This window comes from Gymnoscopelus braueri (genome assembly GCF_963280865.1).
Source record: "Gymnoscopelus braueri genome assembly, chromosome: 1".
Classification (NCBI taxonomy): domain Eukaryota; kingdom Metazoa; phylum Chordata; class Actinopteri; order Myctophiformes; family Myctophidae; genus Gymnoscopelus; species Gymnoscopelus braueri.
Window position 1 is genome coordinate 9,816,055 of NC_137603.1, and position 20,533 is coordinate 9,836,587.

The window sequence follows — 20,533 nt, forward strand, 5'->3', positions numbered from 1 at the left end:
CAATTATATATGTTTGTCCGCGGACCCCCATCTCAAAATATGTTGTTCCAGGGACCCCCAGAAACAAATATTGGAGTTTAAAAGATTTGCACGAATTGTCAAGATTTAAAAAAAAAAATGCAGATCTACAAGCTCGCATGTAGATCTGCTATTTTTTTAATAACCCATAGATATCTAAAAATGACACAGATTCTTTCCCGGCCTTAATGGATTAAGTAAAACCAATCAGACAGACTTCCACCACAGTGTGCAACAACAACGCTGTCCTGATGATGCTGATGAAAATGTGGTGATGAAGAGCTGCATGGACATTATGCTGTAGCAACACACAGTTTTTATGAGATGAAATATACTACACTGATTAACTTGATGCATGAATAGAGCACAGTGTACTGCACACATTTTATTAGTCATGTTTTATACTGCCTGGCTCAGCAAGATGCTACTGTAGCAGTCTGAGAGGGTGTGTGTGTGCGTGTGTGTGTGTGTGTGTGTGTGTGTGTGTGTGTGTGTGTGTGTGTGTGTGTGTGTGTGTGTGTGTGTGTGTGTGTGTGTGTGCGTGTGAGAGAGAGCAGAGCTAATCTCTCAAACTGTTGGACCGATCAGCAGTAAACTCACTTTAATAGGCCACAGGAGTACTTCCACTAATTTGTTTTCACACACAGGTTTCATACTTTTTGAAATATTAATTTCAGTTTTTTTTTAAATATATAATGGAAGTCAATGGGACACTGATCAGGCTGAGGCCTTGCCCATATTTGGAGTCATGTGTCATAGACATGATGTCATAGATGACTGACAGCTGGTCACGTGAAGTCTGAGATCCGCACGTTGCAGCCTCTCCGTTCCCACATGTGGATCCAAGTGTGGATTTTTATTTTCATATTTGTTCCATAGATAGATGATGGCTGAGTTTTTCATTGTATTTATCTTTTTCAATCTGTCTGTCTGTCTGTCTGTCTGTCCGTCCTTACACTTACTTGCCTTTGAACAGTGGTGTAAAGTAACTAAGTACTTTTACTCAAGTACTGTACTAAAGTACAGTGTTGAGGTATTTTAACTTTTTAGTATTTCCAATTTCCAGTACTTTTGGTTCTACTCCACTCTCAGAGGAGTAGTCAAATATTGTACTTTTACTCTACAATTATTTGAAAACTTTAGTTACTAGTTACTTTGTAGATTTTTATTATTATTACAAAACATACATTAACCACTTCAGCCCTACATACATTTCAGCCATTTGAAAATAGCAGATCTACAAGCGTGTTTGCGATGTGACGCGTTATGAGCTTGTAGATCTGCTATTTTCAAAAGATTTTAATACATTAGAAAACTTGTGAAATGGAACATTCTGCATAGTGAGTACTTTTACTTTTGGTACTCAAGTAAATTCTGAATTCTGGACTTTTACTTGTAACAGAGTCATTGCAGTATCGATACTTTTACTTAAGTAAGACATTTGAGTACTTGTTCCACCACTGCCTTTGAATTAAACGTTCTGTGAGTCAATCATCATTCAACCAAACAAAGCGCCCACACACATAACTTGACTACATGATTTATAGCCTACTTGGTACCAATGCAGACACTCGAGTCCTACCTTGGGAAAAAAAACTTCAGGTTTGTAGTTGATTCAGTCCATCATACAACTGCTGCGGAGAACAGACACAAAGCATGTCAGTGACATTTTATGCTTTAAGTAAGGAACTATGTAGCCTTGGGACCCAGCCATTCACAAGCCACGTGGCTCACAGTTCAGGAGTCTAATGGTCTGATAAAACGTGATAATGTCCCATTCAATGCATTGATAGCATCCGAATCAGGTGTAGTGTGAGGCTGCTTGATGTGCAAGTACATCCTCCTGACATGACGCTATAGCACAGGGGTCTTCAACAGGGGTCCGGGACCCTTAAGGGGTCCTCAGAGTTCTTACAGAGGTGGCCGCCAAATCTTTGTGTGATATGATCTTTATTAATTTTTTACATGAATCACTTGAACCCTATATAGCATCCCTTTTCTGAGAAGAAATGGCAGATCTAGGCAAACTATAGCGTTTCACATCAAAGTAATTGTAATAGATTTTTTTTCTTCACAGACCATTCTCTGAAGTCACCAGAACAACATACTGAAAGTCTTAAGAAATCCTAGTTTCCTAGCGGAAATATGTTTGATTGGCATCAATCCAAAATGGCCACCAATTATTGTCAAAAAGACAAAATGATGGTGAGTCCAATTTTCATTCGTCTGAGATTACATTTTGAGGTGAGGAATTCAGATAAAATATTTTAGCCATTTTGAACCATTATAACAGAACTACAGGGTGTTATTACCAGATATTCTAGCAGCATTTCACGTCAGTAAATTTACAGAATATTTTTCTCCATACATCATTTCACTGAGGTGTCCAGAACAACATACTAAAAGTCCTAAGAAATCCTAGTTGCGGAAATAATGTTTAATTGGCATCAATCCAAGATGTCCACCAATATTGTCAAAAAGTCATGTAAAATAATAGTGAGTCAATGTCAATTAAACATATTTCCGCAACTAGGATTTCTAAGGACTTTTAGTATTTTCATCTGGACACCTCATAGAAATGATGTATGGAGAAACAAATTATGTTACAATTACTTTGATGTGAAATGCTTTGCTAGACTATAAGTAATAACACCCTGTAGTTCTGTTATATTCGTTCAAAAATTGCTAAAATATTTGTTTGATATTTTATCTGAATTCCTAACCTCAGAATGTATTTGGAAGTCAATCAAAATCTCAGACGAATGAAAATTTGACTCAACATCATTTTATATGTTCTTTTTTACCATAATTGGTGGTCATTTTGGATGGAAGCCAATTAAACAAATTTCCGCAACTAGGATTTATTTTAGTATGTTGTTCTTGTGACTTCATAGAAATGGTCTGTGAAGAAAAACAACTTCTGTTACAATTACTTTGATATTGAGGTCCAAAATAAGCTAATTTGCCCGGACTTTATAGTCACAGAGGGCTGTCAGCAATTAAATTGTTGACAGCCCTCTGTGACTTTATAGGGTATTTTTGGTTGAAACCGTATGGATTTATTCCACTGGAATAATAACAAAAAAAGGGAACTGGTATCTATGGAGTCAGATCAGTCTCAGAATGAATAAATCCACGTTCCACACAGTACAGGGTGATTCACAGATGCACACGCTGTGGTTCAGGTTTATCTGACTTGCTAATTCGCCACTTTAGAACCGGTGTTCAGTGTTTGATTTGTCATGATTAGCAAGGCAAGTGGACCCAGGTGCAGAGACCAAGGCAAAGCTACAGAGTGAAGTCCTTTTATTGGAGTTCAGGCTGGCATGAACAACTAGGAGCTACTATATTCACTGTTATAGCAGAGAAAACAGAACGGCCAGGTGCTCACAGGAGATATAAAAATGGTTAAAAGTAGTTAAAAGTATCAATGGTGCTCACAGGATCAAACGGGATCGAGGAAAAGTCTTTATAAATACTAGAATTATTGCGTTGCACCGCAGATCCGACCAACAGTGGTGAAAAGTAACTGGTACATGTCCTCAAGTACAATGTTGAGGAATTTCCAATTTTCTGTACTTTTACTTCTAAGTTCTACTCCACTACATCTCAGAGAGGCAAATATTGTACTTTTACTCCACTACAATTATTTGAAGACTTAAGTTACTTTTTAGATTTAGATTTTTATTACTAAACATACATTAACCACTTAAGCTCTATATACATTTCGGCTATCTGAAAAAAGCTATTTACTTTTTTTTTTATCCCATGATTTTGTAACCCTTTTTTTCACCCGGTGCCAATTTTCTAAGTGATCCTGGGCGCTACACTCCCCCCACCAGCTTAGGGAGCCCAGGGCCGAGCTCATACCTCCTTCAATGCATGAGAGCCAACTGACCTTCTTGTCACCTGACAGGGAGGAGTTTCCCCGGTAGGACGTAGCGCGTGGAAGGAACACGTTATTCCAACCAGTTCCTTTCCCCTCCATCAGGCGCCCCGGCTGTTATGGGGGAGGCGGTATAGCAACCAGGATTACTACATGTTTTTGTGAGGGTATTAACTACCCTAGGAGACACAGGGAGAACATGCAAACTCCACACAGAGTAGGCCCTTTCGCCAAGATCTGCTATTTTCAAATGATTTGTATACTTTTTTTAAACTTGAAATGGGACATTCTGCATAATGAGTATTTTTACTTTTGGTGCTTTAAGTACATTTTGATGACAATACTGTACTTTCACTCAAGTAAATTTAGAATGAAGTACATTTACTCAAGCACTGTACTTCTGCTCCACTACATCTCAGAGGCAAATATTGTACTTTTACTCCACTATAATTATTTGAAGACTTTAGTTACTAGTTACTTTGCAGATATAAATTATTACATTATAAAACATACATTAACCACTTCAGCCCTATTGTATGTACATATCGGCCATTGGAAAATAGCAGATCTACAAGCTCATATTGCGTCGTAGATCGGCTATTTTCCAATGGCCGAAATGTATATCCACAAGTTTCCTATGGCGTTGTGGGCATCACTTCCTATCGATTTGATCCCTGATACCTGATCAAATCGACAGGAATGATGCCCACAACGCCCTAGGAAACTTGTGGATAGGGCTTAAGTGGTCCAGTAAACGTCTGTTTTTTTTCCTACTATACAGAAACACACTAGCCTGGGACCAGACAAATGTGCCAGTTCAAAAAAATAATTGCCCTCTGCGATTTGGGTCTGGCACCGCTCCGTTGTGAATCCATTTCCTGCTCCCGAAGTCTGGGGTGACCAATCAGGGCCCAGTATTCGTAGTATTTGTATTTGTCGGTCTAACCAATTGCATCGAGGGCCATTGTTTTGATCCCGCCCCCTTGAAAAAAAAACGTCCTCATAGAGGCACCAGACTCATTATCCACGCAGTGATATAGTCTGGCTACGCGAGGCTATGGAAACACACTGTAGACAGACTGAACACTGTCTGGAACATTTGATGACAAACTGACAGACAGACAGTGTTATACACAGGGACTCAATCACAGCACACGAGGTACAGCTGGAGTGGGCGGGGAAACATGAGGATGACACAGAGCAGGAACAGACAGACTGGGGGGGAGGAGGAGGAGGAGGGGTACGAGAACACAAGGAAACACAAGCAGCACACCATGTAAACACAATACACACTACTAAACATAACGTCTATTCTGAGAGATAGGCAGAGAGACCGAGACAGCTGGCAGAGGTGTAAAGTAACCAAGTACATTTACTCAAGTACTGTACTTAAGTAGAATTTTGAGGGGTTTTTTTTGGGCGGTGAAACCGCCCCTATAAGTGAGGTTTGGAAATTTGTACAATTATCTTGGGCAGTGAAACCGCCCCTATAAGTGAGGTTTGGAAATTTGTACAATTATCCTGCGCTGTGATTGGCCAATCACAATCTAATCAGGACTGTGATTGGCCAGTGTCACATGACACATGTGCATAGCCCTATATAAGAAACCATAACTTTAAAAAAACAAATATTTTGTTTTTTTAAAGTTATGGTTTCGTCCATCATAAAGAGTGTTTCAATAAATGTATTTATCTTTTGTACATGATTGGTTGACTCCATTCAGTATTGTGATTAGCTAACAAGACACCGCCCACTTCACACAGGGTGTGATTTTTTTTACTTTACTTGAGTATTTCCAATTTCAGTACTTTTACTTCTACTCCACTACATTTTGTACTTTTACTCCACTACAATTATTTGACAACTTTAGCTAATAGTTACTTTGTGGATTTTGATTATTATTACAAAACATACATTAACCACGTCAGCCCTGTATACATTTTGTCTACAAGCTCACAATGCGTCGCGATGCGACGCATTGTGAGCTTGTAGATCTGCTATTTTCTAAAGATGTTTATGCATTTGAAAACTTGATATGGGACATTCTGCATAATGAGTACTTTTACTTTTGGTACTTTATTTTTGATACCAATACTTTTGCACCTTTACCTCAAATACATTTTGAATGCCGGACTTTTACTTGTGACAGAGTATTTCTATATTGCAGTATTGATGCTTTTACTCAAGTGAAAAATGTGAATACTTTTTCCACCACTGACAGCTAGACAGACAGACAGGCAGATAGACAGACAGACAGATAGGCAGATAGACAGGTAGAAAGAGAGACAGAGACAGACCATGACCAAATAGCCTTTTCCCAGTAACAAGGCCTGTAGCAGCAAAGTTCCTTTGAATTGACACCTATTGTGTGGATGTTCACGTGATTTCCTCCAGCATAAAGGCATGTAATCAGAGCTACTTTATATAGTCCATTGTCCACTAAATACATGAGCTTGGTTACAAATTATATGGTAATTGCCTCCTACTGCCTGTGCACTGGCTTTTAGTTGCATTTATTTATTTAATTATAGTTTATAAAGGAATTTGAGCAGCGTAGAGGTGTTCTGTACGCTCCAGGGACCCCCCTGGGGTCCTTGTTGGGGTTCCAGGGGGTCCCCAGCTAAGTGATTGATAGTTAGAAACCAAATAGACCTTTACAGATCTGTAGAGAGTGTATAGTACAAATGGAACCAAATGGGGTCTGAGGATTTTACAGTGTTGGTCCAAGAGAGAAAATAGCAGATTATTATTACAAAACATACATTAACCACTTCAGCCCTATACTATACATTTCGGCCATTTGAAAATAGCAGATCTACAAGCTCACAATGTGTCGCGATGCGACGCATTGTGATCTTGTATATCTGCTATCTTTCAAAAGATTTCCTACATTTGAAAACTTTTGAAATGGGATATTCTGCATAATGAGTACTTTCTACTTTTGGTACTTTAAGTACATTTTGATGCCAATACTTTTGTACTTTTACTCGAGCACATTTTGAATTCCGGACTTTTACTTGTAACAGAGTATTTCTATATTGCAGTATTGATACTTTTACTTAGAAAAACATTTGAGTACTTTTTCCGTCACTGAAAAAGAATCATATCAAATGGGGGTCCTTCAAATCTACCATCACTGTGATGCTGTATATTTAAACATGCTCTGTGCTTTGTGTCTCCACAGGTAAGCAGCAGGATGGCGTCGGGGGAGGCGGGGGGGCACAGCTACCTGGTGGCGTGCTGGCAGCCCATCCTGTTCCTGATGCTGGGCACCGTCCTGTCCGGCTCCACCACGGGCTGCCCCTCCCGGTGCGACTGCAACGGCCACGAGCGCTCGGTGGTGTGCCACCGCCGGAGGCTGGCGCAGCTCCCCGAGGGCATCCCCATCGAGACGAGGCTCCTGGACCTCAGCAAGAACCGCCTGAAGAGCCTGGGACCCGAGGAGTTCATCAACTACTCCCAGCTGGAGGAGCTGCAGCTGAACGAGAACAACATCTCGTCCATCGAGCCCGGGGTGTTCGGCAACCTGGCCAACCTGCGGACGCTGGGGCTCCGCAGCAACCAGCTGAAGCTCATCCAGCTCGGCGTGTTCACGGGCCTCGTCAACCTCACCCAGCTGGACATCAGCGAGAACCGGATCGTCATCCTCCTGGACTACATGTTCCAGGAGCTGTACAACCTGCGGGCGCTGGAGGTGGGCGACAACGACCTGGTGTTCATCTCGCCGCGCTCCTTCCACGGCCTCGGCAACCTGGAGAGCCTGAACATCGAGCGGTGCAACCTGGCGTCCGTGCCCACCGACGCCCTCAGCCACCTGCACAACCTGCTGACGCTCCGCCTGCGCCACCTCAACGTCAGCGTCGTCCGGGACTACTCCTTCAAGAGGCTGTACCGGCTCCGGGTGCTGGAGATCTCCCACATGCCCTCCCTGGACACCATGACCCCCAAATGCCTGTTCGGGCTCAACATCACGTCTCTGTCGGTGACGAGCTGCAATCTCACCGCCATACCGTACCAGGCCATCCGTCACCTGGGCCACCTGCGCTTTCTCAACCTGTCGTTCAACCCCATCCACACCGTGGAGGGAAACCAGCTGCACAATTTACAGAAGCTCCAGGCTTTTCACCTGGTCGGCGGGAGATTAGCCACCATCGAGCCCTATTCGTTCCGGGGTCTGAATCACCTCCGCGTCCTCAACGTGTCCATCAACGGCCTCAGCACCCTGGAGGAGTCCGTCTTTCACTCGGTGGGCAACCTGGAGACCCTGGCCCTGTACGACAACCCCTTGGCCTGCGACTGCCGCCTGCTCTGGGTCTTCCGCCGGCGGTGGAGGCTCAACTTCAACAGGCAGCAGCCCACGTGCGCCTCGCCCGAGGCCGTGCGGGGCAAAGAGTTCAAGGACTTCCCCGACAAACTTCCCGACGACTACTTCACCTGTCAGAAGTCTAAGATTTTGGACCACAAGGTTCAAGAGAGCCACGTGGACGAGGGAACAACGCTGCGTTTCACCTGTCAAGCCGAGGGCGATCCCGTTCCCGTGATAATGTGGCTGTCGCCCAGGAAAGAGTTCATTACCACCAAAACCGTGGGATCGAGACTCACCGTTTCCCCTGAAGGCACGCTGGAGGTGCGCTACGCTCAGATCCAGGACAACGGCACCTACCTGTGTGTCGCCGGCAATGCGGCGGGGAACGACACAAAGTCAGCTCACCTGTTTGTGCACAGCTACTCCCCCAACTGGCCCCATCAGCCAAACAAAACGTTTGCCTTCATCTCCAACCAACCGAGCGACGACGGGACGAACGTGACTCGCGCCGCGGCCCCTTTCCCGTTCGACGTGAAGACCCTCATCATTGCCACCACCATGGGGTTCATCTCTTTCCTAGGAGTTGTGCTTTTCTGTCTTGTCATTCTGTTTCTTTGGAGTAGAGGGAAAGGGAACGCCAAGTCAAATACCATAGAGGTGGAGTACGTGCCCCGCAAAGACGACGTGGATGAAGGTAGTCCGTCTGAGGGTTCGCTGAAGTTCAACATGAAAATCATGTGATCAATACGTTTACAGACTGTTAGTCGGCGTGGCCGCCTTGTTGTCGAGTGATTTAAGGACGTTGAGGTAACAAAAACAAGCGCTCTTCTTCCCTGACCCGCCTGGGGAAAACAAACGCGGTGCCGTATATGGTGCGCTCGCTTAAAATGTCTGTGTGGGAAGTCGGAAATGTAAGTTCCGCACACAAAAACAAATATTATTTTCTTTCTTTTTTTTCATCCGCCCAATCGTTCGGTACTTGCCCGTACCGAACCGAACGTACATTGGTACGAATCCGTGCCCCATCATTACACCCATATTTGGGATGGATACAGACCACGCTTGAAATGTGTGTTCAGTTGTGGAGAGAGTCATGCCTAAGTTATGGTCTGTCGCATGACTGCGTCGCTACGGCGAAAATAGCCGACCTACAAGCTCACAAAGCGCCCTGGACACAACGCTTTGTGAGCTTGTAGATCGGCTATTTTCGCTGCGCGGCGCAGTCGCGCGATGAACTACGAGTCGGGGCCGTAGAAATTGCACAGCAGTGGAAGCTTCAATGGAAGTACCTTGGGACTGTTTCAATGGACATAATCTTGAAAAGCAAAAGTTGAATTTGACTTTTCTGTGAATTTCTATGGGCAATAGTCAATAAGAAAAAAAAACAAGCCAGTCCTTTACATTACAGTGTGTGCTCCTTTCTGCCAACAAAGGGAAGTTTGTCTTTAAACTTACAGTAGCGTATCTACAATTTGAACTATGAACTATTACAGTATGTCTTTTTTCTGTATCTTGTAATCTTGTTCTTTCCATGTACATTTTTGCAGTGACCCAACAGTTAATGCTAATCTCATGGCTTTGGGTTTGAACATGTTACAGTCTAGAGCAGCCTACGTTTCCAGCTACTTTTCAGCACAATTTTGATGTAATTCAGCTGGAAGAGAGAGCTGTGTAAGAGTCCATTTTGCAGAGTTTACAAATTATAAACCATCACAGTAACACCGAGTGCAGAAGTTTGCTTTGTTTTTTGTTTTGTTTTGTACCATTTTGGCAGCTTAATTAGGACTAACATCAACCTCCAAAACTAGAAACAGTATTTTCAGCGCCACAATCACAAACAACCCAGAGATATTCCTAAATTGATGCCTTAAGTTTCCTATTTTCCTGCTATCATCCGATTGCGGATTTTTTTTTAATTAAATGAGGGGTTTTATCTTCTCTAATTAACTCCAGTAATACACCCAAGGACTGCTCTGAAGGTAATTTGGTCAAATTCTTGAAATGTCTGTTTGAAAATGATATGCGGATGGGAAGCCTATTAAAATGACATTTTATACAACAACACTGGTTATTTAATGCTAATCTACAATGAGGGATGCAGTCACAAATATGTTTACATCCGAAAGATGCCCACTGCAGATTCCAATTGCTGCAAGAAATCCAAATAATAATGTGAACATGCAGTACTGTATATGCTCTCAGTACATGGCAACACTGAACAGCATGGGGTCTTCAACGTCTTTCAGCCCAAGGACCTCCTAGCTGAAAGAGAGATGAAGCAGGGACCCCCACCACATACTGTATACATTTGTATTTTCATAGATTTCATAGACCAACACCAAACCTCTTTGCCGAAAAAACGCCTCGCAGCTTAAGATCTGCTATTTTTTGGCTCAAGTTCTCTTCAGAATATGGATAATAGGGTTCAAGTAAATCCAATCACACAAAGATTAGGCGGCCCACCTGTAGTAACTCTGAGGACCCCCTTGGGGTCCCGGACCCCCTGTTGAAGACCCCTGCTGTACAGTATCTGGCGTATTAAGCAAAAACTCACAAACGTAATTAACCACTTAATAGCATCGCTATTCTGGGCATGTCATAATCGGCGAACACTTCACGAAAGAAGCCGATATACAAACTCGTACGATCTTGTAGATCTGCTATTTTTGAGTAGTGGACCAATAAGGATCAACCCTGGGGGACCCCCGGTCAATATAAATTACATCGTCTTTTTAAAAGTGGTTAATAGATCTCAGCTGTGTGGTCCAATCAATGTGATAGATTGTGACCGACCGGGGTGTAATCCTATTACAGTATGTTTGCAGTATTTTTTACCATCCCAAATTTCTTATATGCTAATGATTTGTGTGCTCTGTGCCAAAAAGATGGCATGTTAGCGTGACACTGTTGTGAGTCATTTCTGCTGCGAGCGTCGTGGCTTTGAGTTTGACTTCAAAGAGAACCGGAGCAGAGGCACACAGCACAGTAAAAGATTCAAGTACATCATGTTTGCACTTTGCAGAGGTACAATACATTAGATATGAGATTCAACATCATGTTTGCAGGGGTACACTACAGTGTGAGATTCACGTGCATCATGTCTGCAGGGGTTTTGGCGCTGTCGCCTCAAAGCTAGAAGATCCTGGGTTCGATTCTGCGCTGGGGACGCTGTGGGCGCTGGAGGTGTGTCCTCTCCTCCGCGTCATCAGTGCCCATACTATGGGGTTGGCGAAAAGGCCTTTCTGTGTGGAGTTTGCATGTTCTCTCCGTGTCTCTTAGGGTAGGTACCCTCACAAAAAAATGCAGTGATCCTGGTCTCTATACTGCCTCCCCCTGGTCAGCCGGGGCGCCTGATTGAAGGGAAAGGAACTGGTTGGAATAATGTGTTCCTTCCACGCGCTACGTCCTACCGGGGAAACTCCCCCCTGTCAGGTGATAAGAAGCGGCCTGCTCACTCCTCATGTATTGAAGGAAGCATGAGCTCAGTTCAGGGCTCTCCCCAGGTTGGCAGAGGGAGAGTAAAGCCCAGGATTACAGTTTAGGCAATTGGCACTGGGTGAAAACATGGGTTACAAAAATTGTGGGATAAAAATATTAAATATGATTATATATATATATATATATATATACAATAATTTAATTGGATTAAAGTCAATCAGAGTGTCTAATTTAGAGTGTCTGGTTGACAAAGTCCTTTGTATTTCTATATTAGAGTATGAGATATATGAGATTCATATGTTTGTAGGGAGTGGTACAGTACACATAAGAGTCAAGACTCATACTTGCAGCGGTCCAGTTTGCAGATTCAACTACATAATGTCTGCAGGGGCTTGAGATTATTCACACAATTAAAGTCAATCAGTGAGTGTCTGATTTAGAGTGTCTGGCTGACAAAGTCATTCTGTATTTCAGCATTGAGAAAACAAAGAGGAATGTTTTTCCCTCAGTGCATCAAGAAGGAAGCATTATTTCACAGTTTGTTAACTTCAACCAAGGGACCAGAATAGCTAATGAGATCCCTATTAGTCTGTGTGCAGCAGTCTGCAAGAAGAACAGCATTGTTTCACTTCAAAGTAAAAAGTACAAACCGTGCTCTGCTCAATTCCTCCAAAACAGTATTGCCAAAAACAGAATGTTTAGTGTTAGCAATGAGGATATTGCGCTGGTGCGTCGATCAGTGTGTTCAGGTTTCATTCACTGGGTTATTGTGTGGCTCTCCATATAGCCTACACTATAAAGTGGTGTAAAGTAACTAAGTACATTTACTCAAGTACTGCACTTAAGTACAATGTTGAGAAATCTTTACTGTACAGGAGTATTTCCAATTTTCAGTACTTTTACTTCTACTCCATTACATCTCAGAGACAAATATTGTACTTTTACTCCATTACATTTATTTGAAATCAACTTTGTAGATTTAGATTATTACAAAACATACATTACCCACTTCAGCCCTATATACATTTTAGCCATTTGAAAATAGCCGATCTACAAGCTCACAATGCATCTTATACATTTGAAAACTTGAGAAGTGGGACATTCTGCACAATGAGTACTTTGTACTTTTGGTACTTCAAGTACATTTTGATGCCAATACTTTGGTACTTTTACTCAAGTAAGTTTTGAATTCCGGACTTTTCCTTGTAACAGAGTATTTCTACATTGCAGTATTGATACTTTTACGTAAGTAAAATAATTGAGTACTTTTTCCACCACTGCACATGCATATACCGTTACGCACGCACGCACGCAGGCACACACACACACACACACACACACACACACACACACACACACACACACACACACACACACACACACACACACACACACACACACACACACACACACACACACACACACACACACACACACAGTAATGAGGATATTGCACTGCCGCGTCAATCAGTGTGTTCAGGTTTCATTCACTGGGTTATTGTGTGGCTCTCCATGCTCTATGTTTGTGTGCGTGTGCGTGTGCTTGTGCGCGGGTGCGTGCGTGCGTGCGTGTGTCATTTATAACACTCAAGGCTAACAGGTGAACCGTGTCAGTCTGAACGCTGCATCAACACATTTGTCATGGATCGATTTTTTTATCCAACTCCATGTCCTTATGATGCATCTCAATATGAGTTATTTACATTGATGGGTATGTTTTGCACATGATTCTCAATTTGTCTCAGTAAGGTCAGTGCATTACCCTGAATAACCCTGAATAACATTTCAATGATTTACTCAAAATATGAAGAAAAACAGATATCGTCACCTTCCTAAACTAATGGCCTAAGCATTTATTTGTATTTAAGTTTTTCGGTCAAAATGAAAACGTTTACAACAAATTATGACTATTAGCATAAAAATAACACTGTCTGTCAGTTATGTAGCATAAGAGATTTAAATAGGTTTAAATAGGATTAAACCTGACCTTCCCAAGTCACATAGGGAGTTAGGCCATTATGCTAAAAGGGGAGGGAACATCATGATCCTTTTCAATTAGGAGATAGGTAATCAGAGGTGGCCAGTGTCATGAGGAGCTGACTTACTAGGCCATTAGTTTAGAAAGGTGACGATATGTTACCTGAACTAGTGACATAACGTCCAGTAGAAATGTAACCATATTATGACTCTAAGCATAATCAATCTAAGGATCTACCTAATCAATAACATTAATCAATCTTTCGTAATTGGTTGCATCTCTCGGTTTGTCAGCGAATGACCCGATTGATCTATATGAGGGATCAATTAATTGCCTTGCAATATGAGCAAACGCAATCTACTTATCTATTCTCTATTTCAGGGGTCTTCAATGTTTTTCAGCCCAAAGGACCCCTTAGCGGAGAGAGATAGATGAAGCAGGGACCCCCCACTTTATATACTGTAGTATAACATTGTGTTGCAGATTCAACTTTTCATAGATTTCATAGATAGCTGGATTCATGTTAATGTGTATTTTCAGATAGTTAAAACTTTTTTTTTTGTCAACTGGACCGTTGGCTCTGTACTTGGTCCGCTCTTTTTTCCTCTACGCCGACTCTCAGAAAATAGCCGATCTAAAAGCTCACAACGCCTCGCGCTGCGAGGCGTTATGAGCCTGTAGATCTGCTATTTTCGGCTGATGTTCCCCATCATACAAAGATTTGAAGGACACCCCCTGTAGTATCTCTGCGGACCGCCTAGGGGTCCCGGACCCCCTGTTGAAGACCCCTGCTCTAAATCCATCTATCTTTCTATTTATTCATATTCCTACTTATACATCCATCCACCCATCCACTTGGCTGGTGGCTGTGATAACACTGGCCCCATACAGTAATCTAGGTTCAGTGACACACACGCACACAAGCACATGTAACCAATATAGATCATACGTGGGCAACTGGCGGCCCGGGGGCCACATGCGGCCCCCAACCTTCACTTAATGCGGCCAGCAGGTTAATATCGGAATACTGATATATTATTGATTTCAGCTGTTACAATTCCAAACATGCAAACATGACCCGCTTTAATTACTTCAGTCTATATTAGTAGCTTAATGACTAGTATTAAAATTCTATTGTCTTTTTTTTATGTCCAATGTATTTGTATTTAAGTTCATAAAGTTAACATAAATATAACTAAATGCATTTGAAAATAAATAAAAATGTTAATTTTCAGGATTCCAATTCAAAAATAGCAGATCTACAAACTCAAAATGCGTCGCACTGCGACGCATTTTGAGCTTGTAGATCGACTATTTTTGCTACTTTTGTGTGACAAAGAATGGCGAAGTCCGGCATTCATTTACGAAAAAAGTTAAAATACGGAGATAAGAGTTGTCTGCCCGACAGTATGTGGCCCCCTGGAGTGAGTGTGGAAATATAGTGGCCCTCTCCTCCTCATCATCAAAGTTGCCCACCGCTGGTATAGATAATACCATTTTGTAGCACACAGCCAGAGAAAGTTCCAACCCCCTCAGCAAACAGACAATTACAGGAGCACAACGCATAGTAGTTTATGCTCCGAAAATAAATCACAACAAATAAATCAATGTATACTCCTGATGGGAGTTTAAATCGGGCAATTAAGCTTAAAAGAAGGTATTAAAAAAAAGTTTATAACCAACTATAAAAAGAGCCAAAGCTTGAAAAATGACACCCTCGCACTTCTCAGTAAGTCAGATATATTCAGTAATAAGATTTTTCCAACACTATCAATCTGGCTAATATTGGAAACGTTGCAGTTGAAGGCAAAGCTCTTTCACACTGATATGATGAAGTCATTGTCCTAAAACTGTCACTGAGCTGCGTGTGATGACAGAGCTTTCTCACATGACCGGTGATGCCTGCCTTTTGGCCGTTCTGAACCTTTTTCTGGATCACAGGTTCTCAAACTTTTACATATTCATAATAGCCCACGGACCCCCATTTGAAAATATATGCCAGGGACCCCCATATAAGATTTGTTTTCATGGTGTGGCTCTAGCAGTGATTCTCAACCTTTTTCATTTTAATGACCCCCCACTTTGATATGCATAAGACCATGGACCCCCATTTGATGCCTTTTAAATCTCTGACCCCTAATCTATACTGTAAAATGATCAATGTTATACTTTAACTGAGAGTTATACTTTAACTCTGAGAACCAAATGGACCCGTACGGGTCCATTTGGTTCCATTTGTACACTCTCAGAGTTAGCCTACAGACCCACAAGGGTCCTACTGGTTAACTATCAATGATTTTGCTGGGGTCCCACTGGAACCCACTCAAGGACCCCTGAGGGTCCCCGGACCCCACTTTGAGAACCACTATTCTGGATCATACACTTTTTTTTTTCTACACAATCCACAATAATTGCCAATAATGCACCTAAAAGTCAGAGCTGAAATCGGCACGTAAATATGCAAATAATGCATATAAATATTATTGTGCTGGTCCTCCATTGATATATCCTGTGTTGTTTGCATTCTGAACTCAAGGCTTTAGGGCTGAAGACAGAACTGTGCGAGAGGCCAGCATGAACGTTAAACAACTAAAAGGCTTTGCACACTGAACAAATAACATTGAGGCTCTTTGGATGCAGTGCCAAAGGTCCACTCTCTGTGTCACTTCATTTCACAGTGTCACTTTTTGCACTTTCGTGTAGGTAAAGGACTATTTTTTGCATCCAAAGAGCCCCAATTTTCCTTTTTCTGTGTGCGAGCCTTTTTGTTGTTTATGGTTTTTCATGATGTCAAATCCATCTTTTATACTGGTGGGGTTATAGCACAGGAGTATAGGAAACCTGCAGCAGCTCTGTAGGCCCTCTCTGGCTTCCTGTTGCTATAGGGGGCAAACACTAATAATAATATAGAAATGAAAAAGTGTTATTTTTCTACAATTGCATTTATCAGTGTTGTGGGCCTAAAGTTATTCTTTCAGTCTCCAACTGTAAGGAATCTGTAGCCTATACACCGAATAAAAAAAACACAAGTCTCGGAGGAACATAACAGAATTTAATAGTGTGTGGGCAGATATTTCTGCTTTCACCACCAACGCGGCTGGCTTACAGGTATACTTTATGCTGGGCCTGCGGTGTGAAATGAGCAAACGACAAACAAAAAAGAGTGATATTGAAAGACATTTCCAGAACAAGCAGCACATTGCGTTTTGTGAAAATGATCCTGGGGATGATGAGAGAAAGAGAAGTCATTTCAGCATTTTTAACCACTTAACCACCAGTGGTGGAAAGTAACTAAGTACACGTACTCAAGTACTGTACTTAAGTACACATTTGAGGTATTTGTACTATACTTGAGTATTTCCGATTTCAAATACTTTTACTTCTACTCCACTACATCTCAGAGGCAAATATTGTACTTTTACTCCACTACAATTATTTGAAAACTTTAGTTACTAGTTACTATGTAGATTTTGATTATTACAAAACATACAACTACTTCAGACCTATACATTTCTGCCATTTGAAAATAGCTGATCTACAAGCTCACAATGCGTCGCTATCCGACGCATTGTGAGCTTGTAGATCAACTATTTTCAAAAGATGTTTATACTTAAATATACTATACTACTATATTATACTACTATGCTATTTTCAAAAGATGATTAAAACTTAAAATGGGACATTCTGCATAATGAGTAGCCTACTTTAACTTTTGGTACTTTAAGAATATTTTGATGCCAATACTTTTGTACTTTTACTCAAGTACATTTTGAATCATGGACTTTTACTTGTAACAGAGTATTTCTATGTTGCAGTATTGATACTTTTACTTAAGTTAAAAAATGGTTGTACTTTTACCACCACTGTTAACCAGTTAAAACCCATATGGTTGCGATGCGAGAGTGCACCAGCTCGGGACTCCTGAATCGAAGCGTTGAAACGCGCTGTGAGCTTGTCGATCTGCTATTTTCAGCGAAAGCTTTCCCCACAATATGGATCCTGGGGTTAAAAGGGATACACCCAATAATTTGATGACCAGCGGACCGGTATAGGAGACACAAAGGAGACTCTTTGTGTCTCCTACCGGAACCGCTGCCGGTCATCAAATTATTGTCTTAGGAATGCGAAAACAAAAGAATATCCATGAATTCAAGTCTCCATGGGGTGACTAATCGATCATTTTGGGGGTGAACTATCCCTTTGACTGCGGTTGACTCGATAACGCGTCAATTGCTAGTTTGTCCAGTTGGCCGTCGACGCGTTAGACCGTTAGACGCGCGTTCATTGTTTAATCTCTGATCGCGCTATTCTGATTATTTTTCATTCTAGGTTTCGAGTTCCACTTACTTCACCCACACCTGCATCCGGTTTTATGACGCAGATTCCGTTTCCGGTTTTCTTTTTTTTTTCCCGGTCATTTTCGGCCAGAATAGGGAAACACACTGTTTTTCACACGGTATAAAAAACTAACGGAGAGGTCCACTTCTATAATCTATAGTCTGGGTGACGAACAGTCATCGCCGTCGTGTATCACATCGTAATTTTGGCCGATCGGAGAATCTGAGAACACGTCACATCCGGTTTGACGTATTTGACTGTTTGGCTCTGTTTGGGGGGGGGGGGGGGGGGGCAGCGAGTCAGCGAGCTGATGAAGGTGTCTATTTGCTGCTCTCTGCTGGTGGAACCATCGTATGTGTTCAAAACCGCAGCTAGACTTACTATATGAAAATTAAATAACAAAATAACAAAACAAAAAAACACGCTGAAAATCGCTGGCAGTACTTTATGAAAATACTCTGGCAGTCAAAGAGTTAAATTAAGTCGTAGAGAATTGGAGTTGAGCTACAACTGTAGCTTGACTGCTTTCTCCCGTTTACACCAAATCCCTTTGCCAAAAAATAGCCGATCTGCAAGCTCAAAACGTGCCGCATCTGGTGGGGTTCAGGTGGCTAAGGATTGGATCTCATCTCCAAACTCCAATAGTGCTGCTATGTTTTGTGGCAGCTTTAGGAGAGAGTCAGCTGTGAAAAGCTGTTTCTTTCACGGACAGTGAATACGTCTCCTCTCTGGCAGGTGAGTCAGTGTGTAGGCTATGACAGCAGTGGGAGGAATTAATTGGCATAACGACTACACTGGGGGAGAAAAAGGGGTAAGAAATATAAATCGTCTCTACTCTAACCCATTCAATCCGGGAACCATTCTGTGTCACTTTAGATTTCTTTGGCTATTAAAAAAATAGCAGATATACAAGCTCATAGCGCGGCATCTGCTATTTTTTTAAAAATTTTGAAAACGTGTGCAAATCTTTGAATATATATTACAAACAGTTTTTTTTTAAATAACTTATGTTACTACAGTATATCGGTGTTCCATGTCAAGGACCCCCAAAATGATATGTATTTGGCCTCGGACCCCCATCTCAAAATATGTTGTTCCAGGAACCCCCAGAAGCAAAGATTGGAGTTAAAAATGTTCGCTTTAAAAATATATATATATTCAAAGATTTGCACGAATGCACAAAATTTGCACAAAAATAGCAGATCTACAAGCTCATAGCGTGGCACTCGGTGCCGCGCTATGAGCTTGTATATCTGCTATTTTTGAATAGCCAAAGACCTCCAAAATGACAGATGCATTCCCGGGCTTAAAGGGCTAATACAAAAATAAGTGGAAACGAGAAGAATCTGAGCAATATCTGAAAGGAAATTGAAATTACTAAATGACAACATAATGAATGCTCATGTAGACCTATTATGAATGTTGAAAGGCCAATTTAGACTTAATAGGCTGCATAAGGCTTCATACTGTAAGTCTCCAGACAGATTATTTGATTCATTGTTTGGTCAAAAATGGATCTTTTGATTGTATGGTTTGCCTACCCCTGGGGTTATATAGCGTTACAATGTTATTGCCTTGGGTGGTCTGGTATGTCAAGTGACAAGTCCATAGAAAAACATATTAACCACCAAGTCACGTCAAAATGACTGAGTGTACTAAACAAAACGGTCCCTTTTCTTATCCTACACTGTGAGACTGCACAACACAGCCTGCTGGCAGCTTACCGAGACAAAGAATAGAGTCTAGACAATGGAAGGGATGTGTCACCTTGGCTCATGCAGTGCACTGAGCTGCAAGCATGTTCCCTGTCAATGTGAAATGCTCTGTGTGCAGGTTTTATATGCAAATTCAGTCTGCAAGAAGGTGTAGCTCCAAAACTAGCAGGTCGATTTAAACGAGCAATACCTCGTTTTGTAGCCCTGATTTTCTACTTTCATAATTATGAAATGATTAGGTCACCACCGTCGTACAGAAAATAGCAGATCTACAAGCTCACAACATGCAGCAACGCTATTTTCATCGCTAGGGAGTGGGACGCTATAGGGTTCATGTTGTTAAATGATAGCTTCATTTGCGTGTTCTCTCCTCCGTGTCATCAGTGCCCATACCCTAGGTGGGGTTGGTGAAAGGGCCTTTCTGTGTGGAGTTTGCATGTTCTCCTCGTAGGTACCCTCACAAAAAACATATAGTAATCCTGGTCTCTATACCGCCTCCCCCTGGTCAGCCGGGGCGCCTGATGGAGGGGAAAGGAACTGGTTGGAATAACGTATTCCTTCCACGCGCTACGTCTTACCGGGGAAACTCCCCCCTGTCAGGTGATAAGAAGCGGCCTGCTCAATCCTCATACGTTGAAGGAGGCATGAGCTCAGTTCGGGGCTCTCCCCAGGCTGGCAGAGGGAGAGTAGGGCCCAGGATTATAAGCTTGTGGGCAATTGGCACTGGGTGAAAAATGGGTTACAAAATCGTGGGATAAAAATTTGAGGTTAAGAAAAATGGGACCCAATGCCTCCCTGCTTGGCACTCAGCATCAAGGGTTGGATTGGGTGGGTAAGACCCTGTGACATATAG

General features: G+C 42.1%; 1 protein-coding gene across 1 annotated transcript; it reads left to right on the plus strand.

Moving 5' to 3' along the window:
• Positions 1–7,092: 7,092 nt before the first annotated feature.
• On the plus strand, positions 7,093–9,069 carry lingo1b (leucine rich repeat and Ig domain containing 1b). The gene has a single exon (XM_080417962.1). It carries the CDS (start codon positions 7,102–7,104, stop codon positions 8,950–8,952), a length of 1,851 nt encoding a protein of 616 aa, XP_080274088.1. The 5' UTR covers positions 7,093–7,101; the 3' UTR covers positions 8,953–9,069.
• The last annotated feature ends 11,464 nt before the right edge of the window (positions 9,070–20,533 follow it).